Source organism: Camelus bactrianus, chromosome 11, assembly GCF_048773025.1.
Source record: "Camelus bactrianus isolate YW-2024 breed Bactrian camel chromosome 11, ASM4877302v1, whole genome shotgun sequence".
Lineage (NCBI taxonomy): Eukaryota > Metazoa > Chordata > Mammalia > Artiodactyla > Camelidae > Camelus > Camelus bactrianus.
This window is the reverse complement of record NC_133549.1, coordinates 43696340-43711406: the sequence shown is the minus strand read 5'-3', so window position 1 is coordinate 43711406 and position 15067 is coordinate 43696340. Positions and strand designations below refer to the sequence as shown.

General features: G+C 47.9%; 1 protein-coding gene across 2 annotated transcripts; it reads right to left on the bottom strand.

The window, feature by feature from the left end:
• Positions 1–870: 870 nt before the first annotated feature.
• On the bottom strand, positions 871–8417 carry AVPI1 (arginine vasopressin induced 1). 2 transcript variants are annotated; one of them, XM_010971096.3, is made up of 3 exons: positions 8259–8417; positions 2391–2687; positions 871–1461 (listed from the first exon to the last, which is right to left on the bottom strand). In XM_010971096.3, the coding sequence occupies exons 2-3, from the start codon at positions 2675–2677 to the stop codon at positions 1302–1304; spliced, it is 447 nt and encodes a 148-aa protein (XP_010969398.1). In that variant the 5' UTR covers positions 2678–2687; positions 8259–8417; the 3' UTR covers positions 871–1301. The 2 variants fall into 2 exon arrangements, with proteins under 2 accessions (XP_010969398.1, XP_074229916.1); XM_074373815.1 differs by lacking the exon at positions 8259–8417 and adding an exon at positions 2904–3654.
• Between the last annotated feature and the right edge of the window lie 6650 nt (positions 8418–15067).

Sequence of the window (15067 nt, the reverse complement as noted above, 5' to 3'; positions counted from 1 at the left end):
GTAGAGGAAGGTACATGTCCTCATTTCCCAAAATATTTTCATAAATCATCTGACACCAATACCTGACCTGAACCTACACTGATGCAAAGCTATTTGTAATCATCATGTATGCCTCTTACTGTGAATATTTATTGCAGAAATATTGGTGTTTCGTTATGAGATGTTCCCCCAATGGGGATTATACAGTACTTGGACTGACTACTTTCTAAATGCTGAAAAAATTCTGAATTCCAAAATCGTCTAGCCCCAAGGGTTCGGGATGAGGAATGTGCGGACTTCTCTTCTTGGCCACAAGAGGGCAGTGCTGCTCTTGTGTTCATCTCTGCCCACTTTGAGTGCTTTGAACCCTGGCTCCTTTAAGTGATGGATAAACAAGCAGAATGGGTGGGGAGGGGAGCTGAATGCTAACAAGCACATACATAGTAGGCTCCTTTTGAACCAAGGCCTGAATAGTTTAAAATCCTCACCTAGGGTTTTCAGGCTACAGGAAACCAGTAATACAAAGAGGCTCGAGTGGTGCAGCAGTTGAGCCACCGCAGGACGGCTGGTCCACGGGGAAGAAGCTGGCCGAGGAGCCAGTGCCACTACACTGACTGCAGACTCATCCAGCCCAGGGACCTACTGCCCGCCCTGCAGGGCTGACTGTAATGCCTCCCCCCTTCTAGAGCTGCCTAAGGGCCAAGGACCCCCTCCTCTCCTGGGATCAGGACTGTCTACAGAGGGGCTTCCATCTCACCTCCCAATTAGAAGCCTGTGGGAAAGGAGGCCAGCCCGATTTTCCCCTTCCGGGGAACAATGAGCCCAGCGCCTCAGCCCCTGGCTCCTGAGGTCCACTTCGGCATCTTCCCCTTCCGTGACAGACTCACATAGTTCTTGATGCAGATGTTTTTATTTTGCCACTTAAACCACGTTTTCCTTGTGCTGGTCTGAAGGGGCAGGACTGTGGGACAGGCTGCTGGACCACGGGTTACAGTAGTAGCAGAAGTGGTGAGATGCTGAGTCTGCGTACCTGTCACTTGACTCCCAGGGGTATGTCATGCAGCCCAGTATAGTGTTAAATTGGGAAGGGCTGAGGCAGGAACGGTCACTTTCTTGACCTGGTGAGGAGTGGGTCCCATAAAACAGCTCAGTGGAAGCCTCTGGTCCTGTTCTGACTCGATCAGGCCAATGGCATCAGGATTTCATTTACTTATGTGAGGCTGTCTGCTTCAACTCTCTCTTCCTTCTTCTCCCCAGGCCCTTTGGCCAAAGTCCCTATGAATCCTGGGGAAGACACAGCCATTCCCAGCCCCTTCCCCAGATCAGTGTCTGATCTGATGGAGGTAGCTTGTGGGACTCGGCTTCCTCCAGTTCCGGCGGATCCTGGCACTTGCCCTCCTAGAGTTCAGATACTGATCGCCGGAAGCCATCTCCGTGGCACTGCTCTGTGGGTCGGCTGGTGGAGCGTGGGACTCTGGGATTCTGCAGGGAACAAGTGTGTGTTAAGCCAACATCAATAGGAAGGACAGAATGGGGACTGAAGAGATTTTGGTCATGATGAACTATTAATATTAAAGCACACTGTTCAGGGCCAAGTGAGACCAGGGCTCCAGTCTCATCTCTGCCCCCTGAGAGCCGCATGATGAGGCAAAGCTTTCAGACTGCTCTTCTGTAAAGAAAGTTGAACTAGATCAGGGGTATGACACTCAACATTTCCCCAGCTTCCTCATCCTATAATCATGGCAGACGTCATTAGTCAGTCATAATACGAGACCAGAAGGCAAGTATCCTTCTTAAGATGATTTCAATAGGGATTACTCAATTAGAACCAATATGAGCAATGAAACTGATTTGCTGCCCCAGACCTAATGATCTCAGAAGGCCTGTTAAGATCTAACGTGCTGACTGTGGGCCCCAGAGAAGGCAGCCATTGGAATGGAGCCCAGAGTGTAACCTGCAATGGTTGGTTAGGCCACGTGGTTCAACTCCATCTCTTGGGGCTTGCTGTTCCTGAGCTGTGGACTCCACAATACCCTCCTATGCTGTATTCTCAGTAATCCCACAGCCAAGATTTTCACCAGGCTTACTTCTGAATGTTACCTGTTCAACAGGTAAACAGGATTTTTTTTCCTTCCAAACAGTAGTTCCTCCCACCTGGTGGAGAATCACTGTGAAATGAGGTGGCACTGATAGGACTCAGGCACCCCTTCCCCATGGGAGTTCATAGGGTCACAGATGACTCCAGGAGTAACAGCAACCAGGGGGTAGGTGCCGTGCAGACCTTACAACAACCCAAATGGTAGGTACTTCACAGTGAGGCCAGGTTAGTGGCTCCAAGTCTGCCGCAGGGAAGTGGTGGAGCGGCCCGTTAGTGCTCCCCTCCCCTCGGCCCTCCAGCCCCGGGAGCCTACCTGAGCCGGCTGCAGTGGTGTAGCGAGTGGCTCAGGGGCCTCGGCCGTGGGGGCCTTTTCCTGCGCAGCCTCTTCAAGGCCTCGGCCACGTGGTGGTCCCCAGCACACTCCCAGACGATCTGCGCGCGCTCCTCGGCCAGCTGGTCCCCACTGCGCTGAAACAGGCCCTGGATCTGCAGCAGCTCAGCGTCCTGGAAGATGTTGGCCGAGGCCTGCTTGCGGCCCCGGGTCTCAGTCGGGGCCTGCCAGGGGGGCGGCTCACTCACCACAGAGGCGGGGGTGCCCATTCTGGGTGCTCTGAGGAAGGAGCATGGGGCACGTCAGCAGCTCTGCAGGCCTCTCCCTGACTAGTCAAGGGCTCCTGGTGTTTCTATTCTCCAGGAGCTAAAGTGGAGTAAGCTTTGACTTAAAATCGCTCTAATTTCCCTGGGCACCTTGGGGAAATACCATTAATAATGATAGTCAAACATTACTATAAAGTGCTTTATGTGTCTGACACACGTACAGACTTACTTAAGAATCACAGAAGGTGAGAAGTGCTTATCCCCACTCTGCAGATGAAGTGAGACTCAGACGTGAAATGACTTTCTCGCAGGCACAAAGCCGTGTGTCAGTGCAGAGCCAGAAGTAAAACCCAGGTCTGTCCTGGTCTCAAGTCCATGCAGACCCCAGGTCCTAATGATAACGCAGCAGCACTTGTATCTCTGGTTCCGCTGTCAGAGCTGTATCCACAGGACAGCGTTGAAATGTGAGCACAGCAACCCTGTGAGTAGGTACCTGTAACCTCCCCATTTCTCAGATGAGGAAACTGTGGAACAGAATCCAGAATACTCTGATGCGGAGCCCCAAGCTCTGGGACAGATGTAAGGGAGGGGCTGGGGGCTTAGGCTCCTGGCTTCCGGCCGCCTCCACCACTTTCAGCTGCTTCCTGCGTAAACTTATCAGCCATGCTATTACCTACTTTGTAGACAGACTTCCTGTGAGTGAAGGCACATAAAGCATTAAGAACATGCAAGATGCTCTACTATTCTGCTTTTCCATCTGTAACATTAAGGAGTCACCCCATTTCTTATTTTCAAGACCTGGGGGATGAACCAAGTCCATATAATTTAGCAAACACAGTGTGAAATAGACCAATCAGATCTAACTACAGTCCAAAGGACCACAGAGAGGAAGACAGGGGTACAAGAAGAGACTATAGGATTAGAATATCCTATAAGGGTGGAGGCCGAAATCTATGATAAAGTTCCATAACAGTTAGGCTCATGTCAGTGCTTCCCCTGCACCCCCCCCCCCGCCGTCCCGTATCCAAGAGATGAAAATTGAATTATTTCCCTGAGTTCCAGGGAGTTTACTTTGAATGATAAAGGAATAAGAGGCTCTGTAAAAGCTATGGGAGTAGAAAACAGACTGGAGACCAGGAAGACCAAGGACTTTGGCATTACAAAGAACTGGCTTTGAATCCCAGCTCTGCCACCTTCCTAGCTGTGACCTTAGGCAAGCTACTCAACTTCTCTGAGTCTGTTTACTTAACTATAAAATGGGGCTAATAACCACTTCTCAGGATTATTGTAAGGATTAAATGGGTCGTATCAGGTACCCAATGAGAGCTAAATAAATGCAAATAACCGTCTTCTTGGCCTGCTTGACTTTTGTACTTGGGTCAGGGGTGTGATGTGGACCCTCCTTTTCCTCCAAGCAGTCTGGCCTGAGCCAGCTGAGGACCTGCCTGGGCTTCCCCCACCCTTTGCAGCCCTGGGCCTCACCAGGGAAGGCCTGGTTGCTAAGTCAGACCTCATCCCACAGCTAGCTACAGAGATATCTGTCTACTAGCAACTGACTTAACAAAGGGGGAAATTAAAGTGAAAATATATTTAAATAAAAACTCTGCATGCTCATTGTAAAATATGCAAAAGAACAGAATCACATAAATAAAAGCATTACCAGTCTACTATCTTCAGCCCGCTTGCAGAAGTAACTTTTACTCTCACCTGCCTTTTGTGGTCTTGAGAATTTGAGCCATCTCTCCCTCCCATTCAGACTTCTCAGATTTGACTCTCATTCTTCACCCTGCCTTCCTGCCTCACCTCAATAGTCACCCTCCTTCTTCCAGCAACTTCCACATTCACCCTGTCCCAGTTTCTAGGCCTTCTATCATAAGAACTCCCCGCTCTTTTCAAAACATTTAACACCTAAAATAAATCTGCAGAAGACTTTCAGATAAATTAACTTCATAAAAATTGTGCTTTTTATCTAGAAAATCAGAATTTTAAAATCTGCCTCTCCTTAGGCACAATTATGCAACTCCAGTTAAAACCTAATATGTGTGGTAAATAAACCCCCAGAACCGGATGATATAAATATACTGTGACCAGAACACAACAGCCACCGAAAATCCCAGGTGGATAAAGAGAGATAAAAGCTAACTGTGGGGTATTTAATCTGTATCAGTGATGTGCAAGGTATTATTTCATCCTCAAAGCAGTTCTTAGGAATCAAGTACTGTTATCCTCATCCCAGTTCACAGAGGAGCAAAGAGAAACTAAGATTATGGGCACCCATGGCTCAGCCAGGCCAGAACCTGGTCTAAGTGACTGCAACCCGAGCTTTTAAACCACCGAGTTGCTCTCACAGCCACGCAGCTCAAAACACATCTCTTTCCATCATTTCTGTGAGGACTGTTTCACTATTCTTACCTAATTCACAAAGGAGGAAACTCGCCAGTAGAAGAGGAAGAACAATGGATGTCCCACCAGCCAGGCAGGAATGGGGTTGTGGAGTTTATTTTAATCTCTTTGCTAGCATCAGAGCTGTTTACAAACTCCCCAGCCTCGAAGCTGTGAACCCACGGCACTCTGAAGAGGAAGATGCCCAGCTTCCACAAAAGAAACCTGGAACCCAGCCCAGCACACGGAGCACCGGCTTATGAGTCAGAGGACTAGGTTCAAGCCCTAGTTCTGCCACTCACTGTCTGAGAGGCCCCGGGCGCTTCGTATGGCCTCTGTGGGCCTGTTTCCCTCTTACATGTGAAAGAACAGGCTGATGCTTTTGGTCTCGGAGGGCGTGTGCTGGTGTTGAGAGCCAATGATTCCATGACGAGAAAAGGTCTATACTGAAGCAGAGAGGGTTTTGGTTGTCTGCCAGAGCCTAGGAGCAAGTGTCGACAGGTCTGGCTAATTAGATGCCAGGGAACTCCTCAACCAGTAGCGACCCTTTTCTGCCCTCCTCAGTCTTCCCTGAAGGCCAGACGTTGTTTTGCTGCCATGGGCTGTGGGGTTAAGGTCTAATAGAAGACAGAGAACTCACTTCTCTAAAACACTCTAGTGACCTGGGCTGGCCACAGCCCAGCCCGGAGCAGACTTCTAGGCGGATCTGGGTGGTGGGAGAAGAGGTGATATTCCTTCTCTTAGACTCAGGCAATCTCACCTTCCCTTCAGAGAGAATGCAAATGGGATCAAGTAGCAGCAGCTGTCTCAGGGAGGAAATGGCTTAGAGCCTGACTTTCCAGATGGTCCCAGCCACCTCTGCCAGGGTTGCAAGGCCCTGCCTCCTGCCTCCAGCCTCCATTGGCCAAGTTACAGAGTTACAGTGAGTTACAAATGCATCATTAAGGAACCACCTGGGGGAGTCTGAGCCTCCAGCCTCAGCCATACCCTACATGAACCTCGAGGGTGGGGGTAGCTTGGCACCTCCAGATTTCGAGGCCTTTCACTCTTGGTTCTGCCTCCTAGCCTGGAATTCAGACAGCGAAGTGAGTCTGGGAATAAAAATCAGTGCATTTCATGCAGGATTAGATGGTAAACTTTGAGGAAACTGCATCAGAACAATTTTATTATCAGAAAATTTTCCTGTTTTGTTCAATGGGTTACTTTCCCACTAATTTCCTGGACAAGCCCTGAGGCCAGGGAAGTCAGCGTATACTTGAACCATGGCACTTTTTGAAACTGGAAAATGAAACCACAGGACTATTAAAAGATTATAAATGGATCTTTCATTTCAGAGCTGACATAAAAGATAAGCATGGGTCTGTGAGCAAATGAGTAAAGACTAATTGCAAAACACTTCAATTTAACCCTAACTAGCATAAAAATGAACTCCCAAAGTAAATATCAAATGTTGAAAAAGATTCTGTTCAACTTGTTTTGAAACAGGCAATAAATGTAGAGCTCTAACAAAGAAATATATTTAAGATGTGACTCACCATGCACTGAATTTACAGTATATAAATATGGTGCTCAACTGAGCATTCTTTTTAATGTATGAAGCTCAGTTCAGACAGCTGTTCTCACTGTGGTCTCAGGGAGGTGCAGGAAACTATGACAGGCACAACACACTCGTGTGACCTTGGTGGCAACTGCACCCTCACTCAACTCACCCCCTTCAGATAACTCTGGTGATAGTAAGAATCTGAGGCCAAGGGCCTCTTAGAAAAAAAAAAGCTGGAGGCTCTGGCCCAAGGCCCAAGTCAACACTTGTGGCCTTGGCCTGCTTCCCTGCACAGACATACCACTGGACAGCAGCCAAAATCAGTGGCTCCTTCCAGCGAGAGGCCCAGTCCAAATGGCTGTGTGTGCCGCCCCACCCGCAGGGCCTAGATCAGCCAGGCACGCCAGAGAGAATGGGACACACACATTGACCTCCAAATCTGTGTCCCAGGAGGTGCAAAAAGGAAATGGGCCTTTCTCCCAAATCAATTGTCAGATATGATCTGGAAGTAAACTCCTACTAGATCTGGGAACCACTCCTTCAAGAGTTCAAGAACCACGAATTCTGGCTGTGCCACTGATAACTGGGTGACCCTGGCAAGCCTCAGATTTCCCCTGCCTCAGTCTGCTCATCATCAAAATGGTGAGAACAAATAATCCCTACCAGGACAGGGAGATATGTATGAAAAGCATCTATCTGGGTACATTACATCACGAATGAATGATACAAAGGAGAGGCTGTTTAACCACCGCGGACTATAGAACCACTGCCATTTGCACCCTCACCACCTCATGAAACTCCTTCAAAAGGGGCCTTCACTCTTGGGAGAAGAGGGTAAGGGAGATGAATTCATCTGTGGACTTTCAGATCATAGCTGCCATTGAGGCAGCTTGCTCCCCGTCAAGGGCAGAACAGCATTTTCTGAGGGGTTATATCTGTAATCCTCACAACCCCCTATGAGGAGGCACTGTTATTATCACACCCATTCTACAGATGAGAAAGCTGAGCTCAGAAAGGTTAAGTTCCCAAAGTCACACAGGTCATCGGTGATGAGGCTCCCGTATGAACCTAGTCTGAGCCCGGTGCCCACGCTCTCAGCCACTGCTATTTTTGTTTCTGCCAGATGGCTGACGAGGTCTTCACGGGGAGGAAGAACCCAGGAGGCTCTGAAACCTCTTGGAGCCCGCTATCTGCTTCTGCGGGTTTTGGAAGGCGCAGGGATCGAAAATCAGGTCCCCCGAGCCAGCCTCTGTGCCCTCGGCACTCCACGGTCCCGTGGGGAGTTAGAGTGATTATTCACCACGCTGAAGGGCAGCGCCAATAGACGTCAAATCGGGATGGGGTAAGCTAAGATGTGCCCACCCCACCCTCTTCCACGACTTTCGAAAGGGTGGGCGCCGCTCTGGGCTTCCTGCCGCGGCAATGCTCACAAGGACCGGGCGGCGTTCATCAACAGGACGAGAGCCTGGGAGGGGGTATCCTGGCTGAGGTCACACAGCGTCATGCCCAGCACCGGTCGGCCCCCGGGGATCAGACGTGGCCGCTTCGCACAACCACAGGCCCTAAGCAGACCTGGGAGTTGGGGTCCCGGCCGCATCCCTGTTCTGACGGTCCGCACGCCCACTCCCATCTCAATGCAAGCCCGGCTGCCGACCTACATACCTGGCCGTCCGAGGCGGGCCACCTCGGTCACAGCAGCGGCTCCCTGGAGAAAGCGCTCCTCAGCCTCAGAACAGCCAATCCTCAGCCGAGCCTTGGTGGGAGCTCCGGGCGAGCCTTCCAAAATCGAACGCGGAGACTCCGTGAACCAATCAGCGGTGGCAGAGGAGCGAGGGGCGTGTCCAGGCTCCACCCCCTTCCCTCCGCTGGCCTCGAAACCCGAGTGCGAAGATACCCCAGGTCCAATCAGCGGCGGAGCAGCAGCGAGGGGCGTGTCCTCCCAGGCCATTTCCCTACGCTCTCGTCCGGCCTCGCGCCGCGCCCGGAGGTGCCCCCTTCATTGACGTCAGTCCCCACGGAGAGCGCGGTTTTGCTGGCTCCGGAGCGGGGCGGGGCCGCATTCCTGCCCCGGGGTGCGGTGACGGCTGGCCCTGCCGGGTACACGTGACGGGTGCCCCCCTCCCCTGGGCCTTAGGCCATTGCGCGCGGTGCGGAGTTCCTTGCAGCGTGTGGCCCTCTGTAAATGGGCTCGCAGCTCCTTAAACTCAACTCCCAGACCACTTGTCTTATGGCTCTAGCTTTGAGGGAGAGGGAGGGACATTCAGTGCTGTGGTCAGACCTTAGGCTTCAAAGCCGTAATGTCCTGGGTTCGAATCTTAAATCAGCTGTCAATCGTGAGCCAATCATCTAAATGAGACACTATTAAAAAGATTTCATTAATTTATTCGCAGTGATCCTTTAGGGACCCAACCTGTCTGATTTCCTTGACCAGCAGTGAATCCTTAATACGCCTTGCCCTGGGGAAATTTACAGCTTAGTAAAGGAGGCAGACATTTAAAGACTTAAAACATTTAGTTGTGATAACAATTGTGATAAACGTTTTGGCTGTAAGAGTTAAAATGAAGGAACCTCACTGAGGGAAGCCCTAGAAGGTAGAAGTAACATTTCAGCTGAGATGTGAAGGAGGAGTTGTAATTGGTCAAATGAAGAGGAGTGGGTCTGGGAAGATTGTTTAAGGAAGAGAGACCGGCACATGCTATGCCCGGAGGTAGCTTGACTCAGGAGGACTTGAAAGGAGGCCCGGAGTAAGGCCAGCAAAGGAGAGAGAGGTGGAGAAGCAGGAGGCAGAGGCAGGCAGTGAAGAAGTTTCTATTTGGTCCTCTGAGGGGAGTAGCATTATATGTGTTTATTTAATACTTAATAGCACTTACTATGTGCCAGTAATGCCAGTCAGCACTTTACAAGTATTAGCTCATCTTATCCTCGTGACAAATTTGTGTTTTTAGAAATTCACTTTGGCTGCAGCTTGAAACTTGGATTGGAGGGGCAGGAGTGGATGCAGGGTGCCAGTAGGTCCTTGATAACTGTTTGTTTACTTCATTGGAAAATGAGGAGTTGTTTGTGCACTGGTTCCAAAATGGTCACAAAGGCAGCTAGGTCTCCCTGACTTCTTTTTCACTTCAAAGCTGACCTTTGCAGTCATTTTAGTTAAGTTCTCTTTCTGTAAAAATTCCGAGGGAGAAAGAGTAAGAGCCAGCACAGTGGGATTTGTGGCTCCCTTTTTGCAAGGTGGAGGCTATGTTTGGGAGCTGTTCTTTATCCCATGGTTCCTCTCTCTGTGCTGCACAAAAACATCAGCAAGTGCTTTGCTGTAGTTTAAAGGGTTTTAACAGTGGTTTCTCTTTGCTTTTCCTGAAGCCCTGTGGAAGTATTGAAAAGAACAAAGAAGTCAACAATGTTCATCTCCAATAGAAAGTATTGCTGCAAAGCCTTTCAGCCAACTGCTTGGCTAAGGAGGGCACTGTGTAGACTTCTAAACCAGGAGGCTGAGCTTCTGAACCAGGAACTTTCTCTACCCTATTCTCAGCAATATGGAGGCCAAACTCTTGGCATATTAGTGCTTGGAGAGCCTAGGAATTCTGACGCCATGAGCTCAGATGAGCATACCAGGGTGGGAACTTGTGGCTTTTAGGTCAGATGTGACTAAGGCTGGGTGGAGAATATCTGGTGTCTCCACACATCTTTGCAGGCATGTGACCATGTGCTTACCATGCAGTGGAACCATTTCTGTTGTTACAGCTTTATGATTCAGTATTTCTGATGAGAAAATGGGGCACTTCCATAGTTGTGTGGGCCATGCAGGAGTGGGGGCCCGGGATCCACAGAATGCGTCTGGGAGGATCAGGGCCCTGTTTAGAGAAGACCCCCTCTGGAGAATGGAGGCCTGGTGTAATTCAGGTCCAGACTTGGTTTTACCAGGGATCAGATTGAGGTGAGGCAAGCGGAACACTCCTCTGGTGCAATATTTAAGGGGGGGGCACTAAGAAACTCACTCACTGAGATAAATATTTTAATGCAATACTTTAAAAAAATCAAAATTAATGTAAAAGAATCATGAACAAAATATCAATGTTTAACATAAAGACAGACTGTTGTTTGCTTTATGACCTTCATCATTTTGCAATTGGAATGGAAATTAGTCATTTCCAATCAGCCCTGGGTTCCCAAGCAGGTCACCATTGTGTCTGCTACCAGTTGGCTTTATGAGTGGTGGCAATAGCGTGCAAACAGATTGGGCAACACAGGACTTTACATACGGTCATGTTTTCCAACTGTAGAGTTTTATCCACTTTTTTCATTTGGTTCAAAATATGGAAGGATGTTTTGATAAGTGTATGTGGGGTACATTTTTCCTTTTGCCTTAGGCTCCCATACTGCTCAGCAAGGTGCTAGTTTTTAGGGGAGTAGATTCTAGGAAAGGGGTTCTAGCTATTCTACCTTAGGCAAATGACTTAAACTCTCTGCTTCTCTGTTTTCTCACCTATAAAATGGGAATAACCAAACCACCTCTGAGTGTTGCCTTGAGGATGAAGTAGGTACTGTAGGCACAGCACATAATGTAAACCTTGCTACAGACGCTAAGCCAGCATTCGGTTCCGCCCCTCTCTGTCCTGCAGGAGTTGTTCAAGTAGCTGGACAGCCACAAATGGCCCCCCAGTGGGGTTGAGACTTGTTCCTATGGGTTTGTTGTTGCTGAATATTCTGTTCTGAGAAGAGCAGAGAGAACTTCCACTCTCAGACGACAAGCAAAAGCATGGCTCAGGCAGGAGTCAACTCCGTTGTTCTTGATAAATGACCTGGTCATTCTAAACTTTTTAAAAAGTGCCCTTCTGCCTAGGATGTTACACAAGGCAACTTACTATAGCCCTCTTTGCTGAACTTACAACCTGAACAGGCCCCAAACATCAAAGTCCTACTGGCAAATGATACATTAGAGCAATATTTAAAAAGAAATATACCATTCATGTAGATTAGAATTCAAGGTAAGTACTGCATTTGTCTGCTTGGACTGCCATAACAAAATTCCACAGACCGGGTGACTTAACAATAGAAATTTATTTTCTCACAGTTCTTGAGGCTGGGAATTCAAGATCAAGGTGCCAGCCGATTTGGTTTCTGGTGAGGGCTCGCTTCCTGGCTTGGAGATGGCCACCTGCTCACTATGTCCTCACCTGACAGGGAGGGAGAGACAGGGCTCTGGTATCTCTTCATATAAGGACACTAATCTTATCAGATCAGGGCTCCACTCTTCTGGACACTTATTTAACCTTAATTACTTCTTTACTCCAAATACAGTCACACGGGAGGTTAGAGCTTCAACATATGAATTTGGGGGGACACAATTCAGTCCCTAGCAACTATGAACTCATGGCTTTTAATATATAGATAAGTAGATATAGAAATAAATATAGCTATAACTATATGTGCATGATTATATTTGTATGTGTACGTGTGCACGTATACACTCAAACACACACAAGCATACACATTCCCCAGGTTTGTCTGTTGTGAGGGCCTAGAAGTAATGACACTCCAAGAGGAATAAGCACATTTAGCACCAGTTATTGATTTCTCAATACCATTCTTCACAAAAAGAACCATGGCTCCTTGGAGAAATGATTAATTCCACCACTGGGGTTGAGGAAGTTCAAGATGATCCTAGAACCTCTTGTGCTGAAAAGTAAGGAATTACTTAAAGAATGATGGAGATGTGTCAAAAGGATCAGGAGTCAGTTGATAAGGGCTCCAATTAGCCAAATGTAGAGCATCAAAATAAAGTCAGACAGTAACAGACTGTACCCCAATGAGTAAAATGAGAATATGTAAGGTCATAGTAATATCAATAAATGAATTAGTAAGTAATAAGGAAAAGAGAAAGCCCTTCCTTATAGTAGAGTGCCGGCTAATAGATGCAGAAGGAACAAGACAGTTAGAAAGTCACTGATGTTTGCTGAAACAGCCTGGTGGCTAGTTTCAAAAACAAAGACGGTAGTAGTTCTGCATGTTCTCACTTTGTAATGTATATACGGTGTTTTTGTGCATACCAACTCCCCCCTCCTTTTCCCATTTTCATTTTATATGTATTTATATGGAAGTTGTTGGAAGTTAATGTTACAGTTTAGTCATTCAGTAACAGTATTTTTTTGGACAACAAAATCTGAGAAGCATTTTATAGAGACTGTTGGGACTGTGTATCTTCTCATTTTGAAGAGAGGTGAGAACTTCATTTGTAAGAAAGGTAGCCGTATCTCATTTGATGGAAATATGCAGTTATTTCGCTGTATGGAAGTCCAGATGTATATAGAAGGTAGTGTATGGAAGTGGAGCCTCTAAAGGGGTGGATTGTGCCAGTTATCTGTGAGAACATAGCCGAGGCCCTTAAGTATTTCTTTTCCAGCTGGCACTGTGCTCAGCTTTGCCAGTAGAGGGAGCTGGCAAGGCACCGCACGACCAAGAGTTCTGGCGTGCTCCTCACACGCGGCCCCTTCAGCTTGCCAAGCTCCTCCAGAACACCCTCGTGCAGCACATGTGGCTTCTCCAGCAGGTCCTGCCGCATGGGCTCCTGCAGCCTGAGTGGCTTCTTCAGCGCCTGCAACCCATACCACAGTGGCTAGCTGCTTCCTTTGTCTCTCCCCCCTTTAAGTGGCTTTGCAATGAGTTTTGAAGTGCAGTAGATCCCTGTGAACGACGTGCCCCAATACCCTAGATGGCAAATTTCCAGCAAGTTCTATTAGCACAGCACCTCAGTGAATTCCTCACCATCAGTGAACCACAGCCATGTCCTCTCTAATGACGTCTGAACCTCGGCCCTGGTGGGAGGGAGAGGGAGAGACTGCTTCCCTGGGTGTCTATCTCAGCCCCAGGGGTATTGGTGTCTTCTTTTCCTGCGTTCTTTAGAGTTCTCTTTATCCCTCAGCACTCCAGCCCCATTATACTAAACAATTCCTTATGTTGAAGTTTCCCTGTCCGACTGGCCGAGTGGTTTCTGCCTTCTGGTTGAAGTCTGACTGGTACCGTGGAGAATGGCAAGACTGCTAGGATGGTGAAAAGATGAAGAGCCACAAGTGAGAGAGGTTTTTGACTTGCAATCCAGTGATACATTGACCATTAGGGAGCAGTCCCAAGCTCTTTTAGAAAATAACTTTGGTAATAAAGCTAATACCTGTTGAGCTCTAAGCACTTTATATCTCCTTGAATCCTACAACAGCCCTCTGAGATTGTGCCATTGCTATTAATCGCATTATACCAATGAGGAGGCCGAGGTTAAGAAACTTGCAGGACGTCATGCGTGTTCCAGTTACAATTGCTGCATAACAAACCACCCCAAAATTTAGTGGCATAAAACAACCATTTGAATATGCTTCCAGATTCTGTGGGTAGGATGTTTTATACTGCATTCAGGATCCTGGTTTTATTCAAGAATAGCAAGGCCAGCAGATCAGAAAATGCCTGCCACTGAAAAGATCATTTGTTACAGTTTCTGAGAGGAGAGGGCAGGCCATGTGCACGGCAGCACGGGAAAGCACCAGGGTCAGGAGTCAGAAGAAGCAAGAGAAAAGCATGGGCATGTGTTTTTTTGTTTTTTTGTTTTTTGTAGCTTTTGTGAGAAGGAATGGGAGGGGCAAAGAAAACAGGTTAGACAGGTTTAGAATTGGCTAGTTTGAATAATTCCAGCAGGCTCTGAGGCATGGGGACTGTCTCTAGTGGTTTGATACCTGACCCTGGGATGTTTAGGGTCGAGAAATATTGCCTCCCGAAGTGTAAGAACCAAAATAGAGGAGGTGGTTTGAGGACAGGCCCAGGACTGGTTGGCTTGCATGTCAAAAAAGTACTCATAGGCAAGATGCTTGCTACCTCTAGAAATTGGCTAACCTGGGAGAGGCAGCCACTCCCTGGATCTGCAAGGTCCCAGAATGTCAAAACAGCATAGACACAAAACAATACAGAAAATAAAAAGCATGATTAAGACAGAAATTCAGAGCCTAGTGGGAGTGGCTCATCTCTGTTCCACAGTGTCAGGACTTTGGCTGGAAGTACTGAATGCGGAGGCTCGGGTTGGAATTATTTGGAAGCTCATTTCTCATATGTCTGGTGCCCAGACTGGGAAGACTTGAAGGCTAAGACTGCTGATTGGAGTTCCTCAGTGGTTTCTCAGTGTGACCTGGAGTGTGGTGGCCTCAGAGCAGTCAGACTTCTCTCCTGATAGCTCAGGTAGCTCAGAACTCAGTGTGAGTTCTGGTGAACAAGGCAGAAGCTGCACTGTCTCTGTTGACGTAACTTAGAAGACCCAGTGTCATTTCTGCCATTCCATTAGTTATAATCAACTCACAAGCCTGCCCAGATTCAAGGGAAGGGGATTCTCTTCTTGAGGGAGAATTCACAGGATTTGCAGCCATTTTTGTTTGTTTGTTTTGGTGGGGGGAAGTAATTAGGCTTGCTTATTTATTTATTTTAATTAATTAATTGATTGA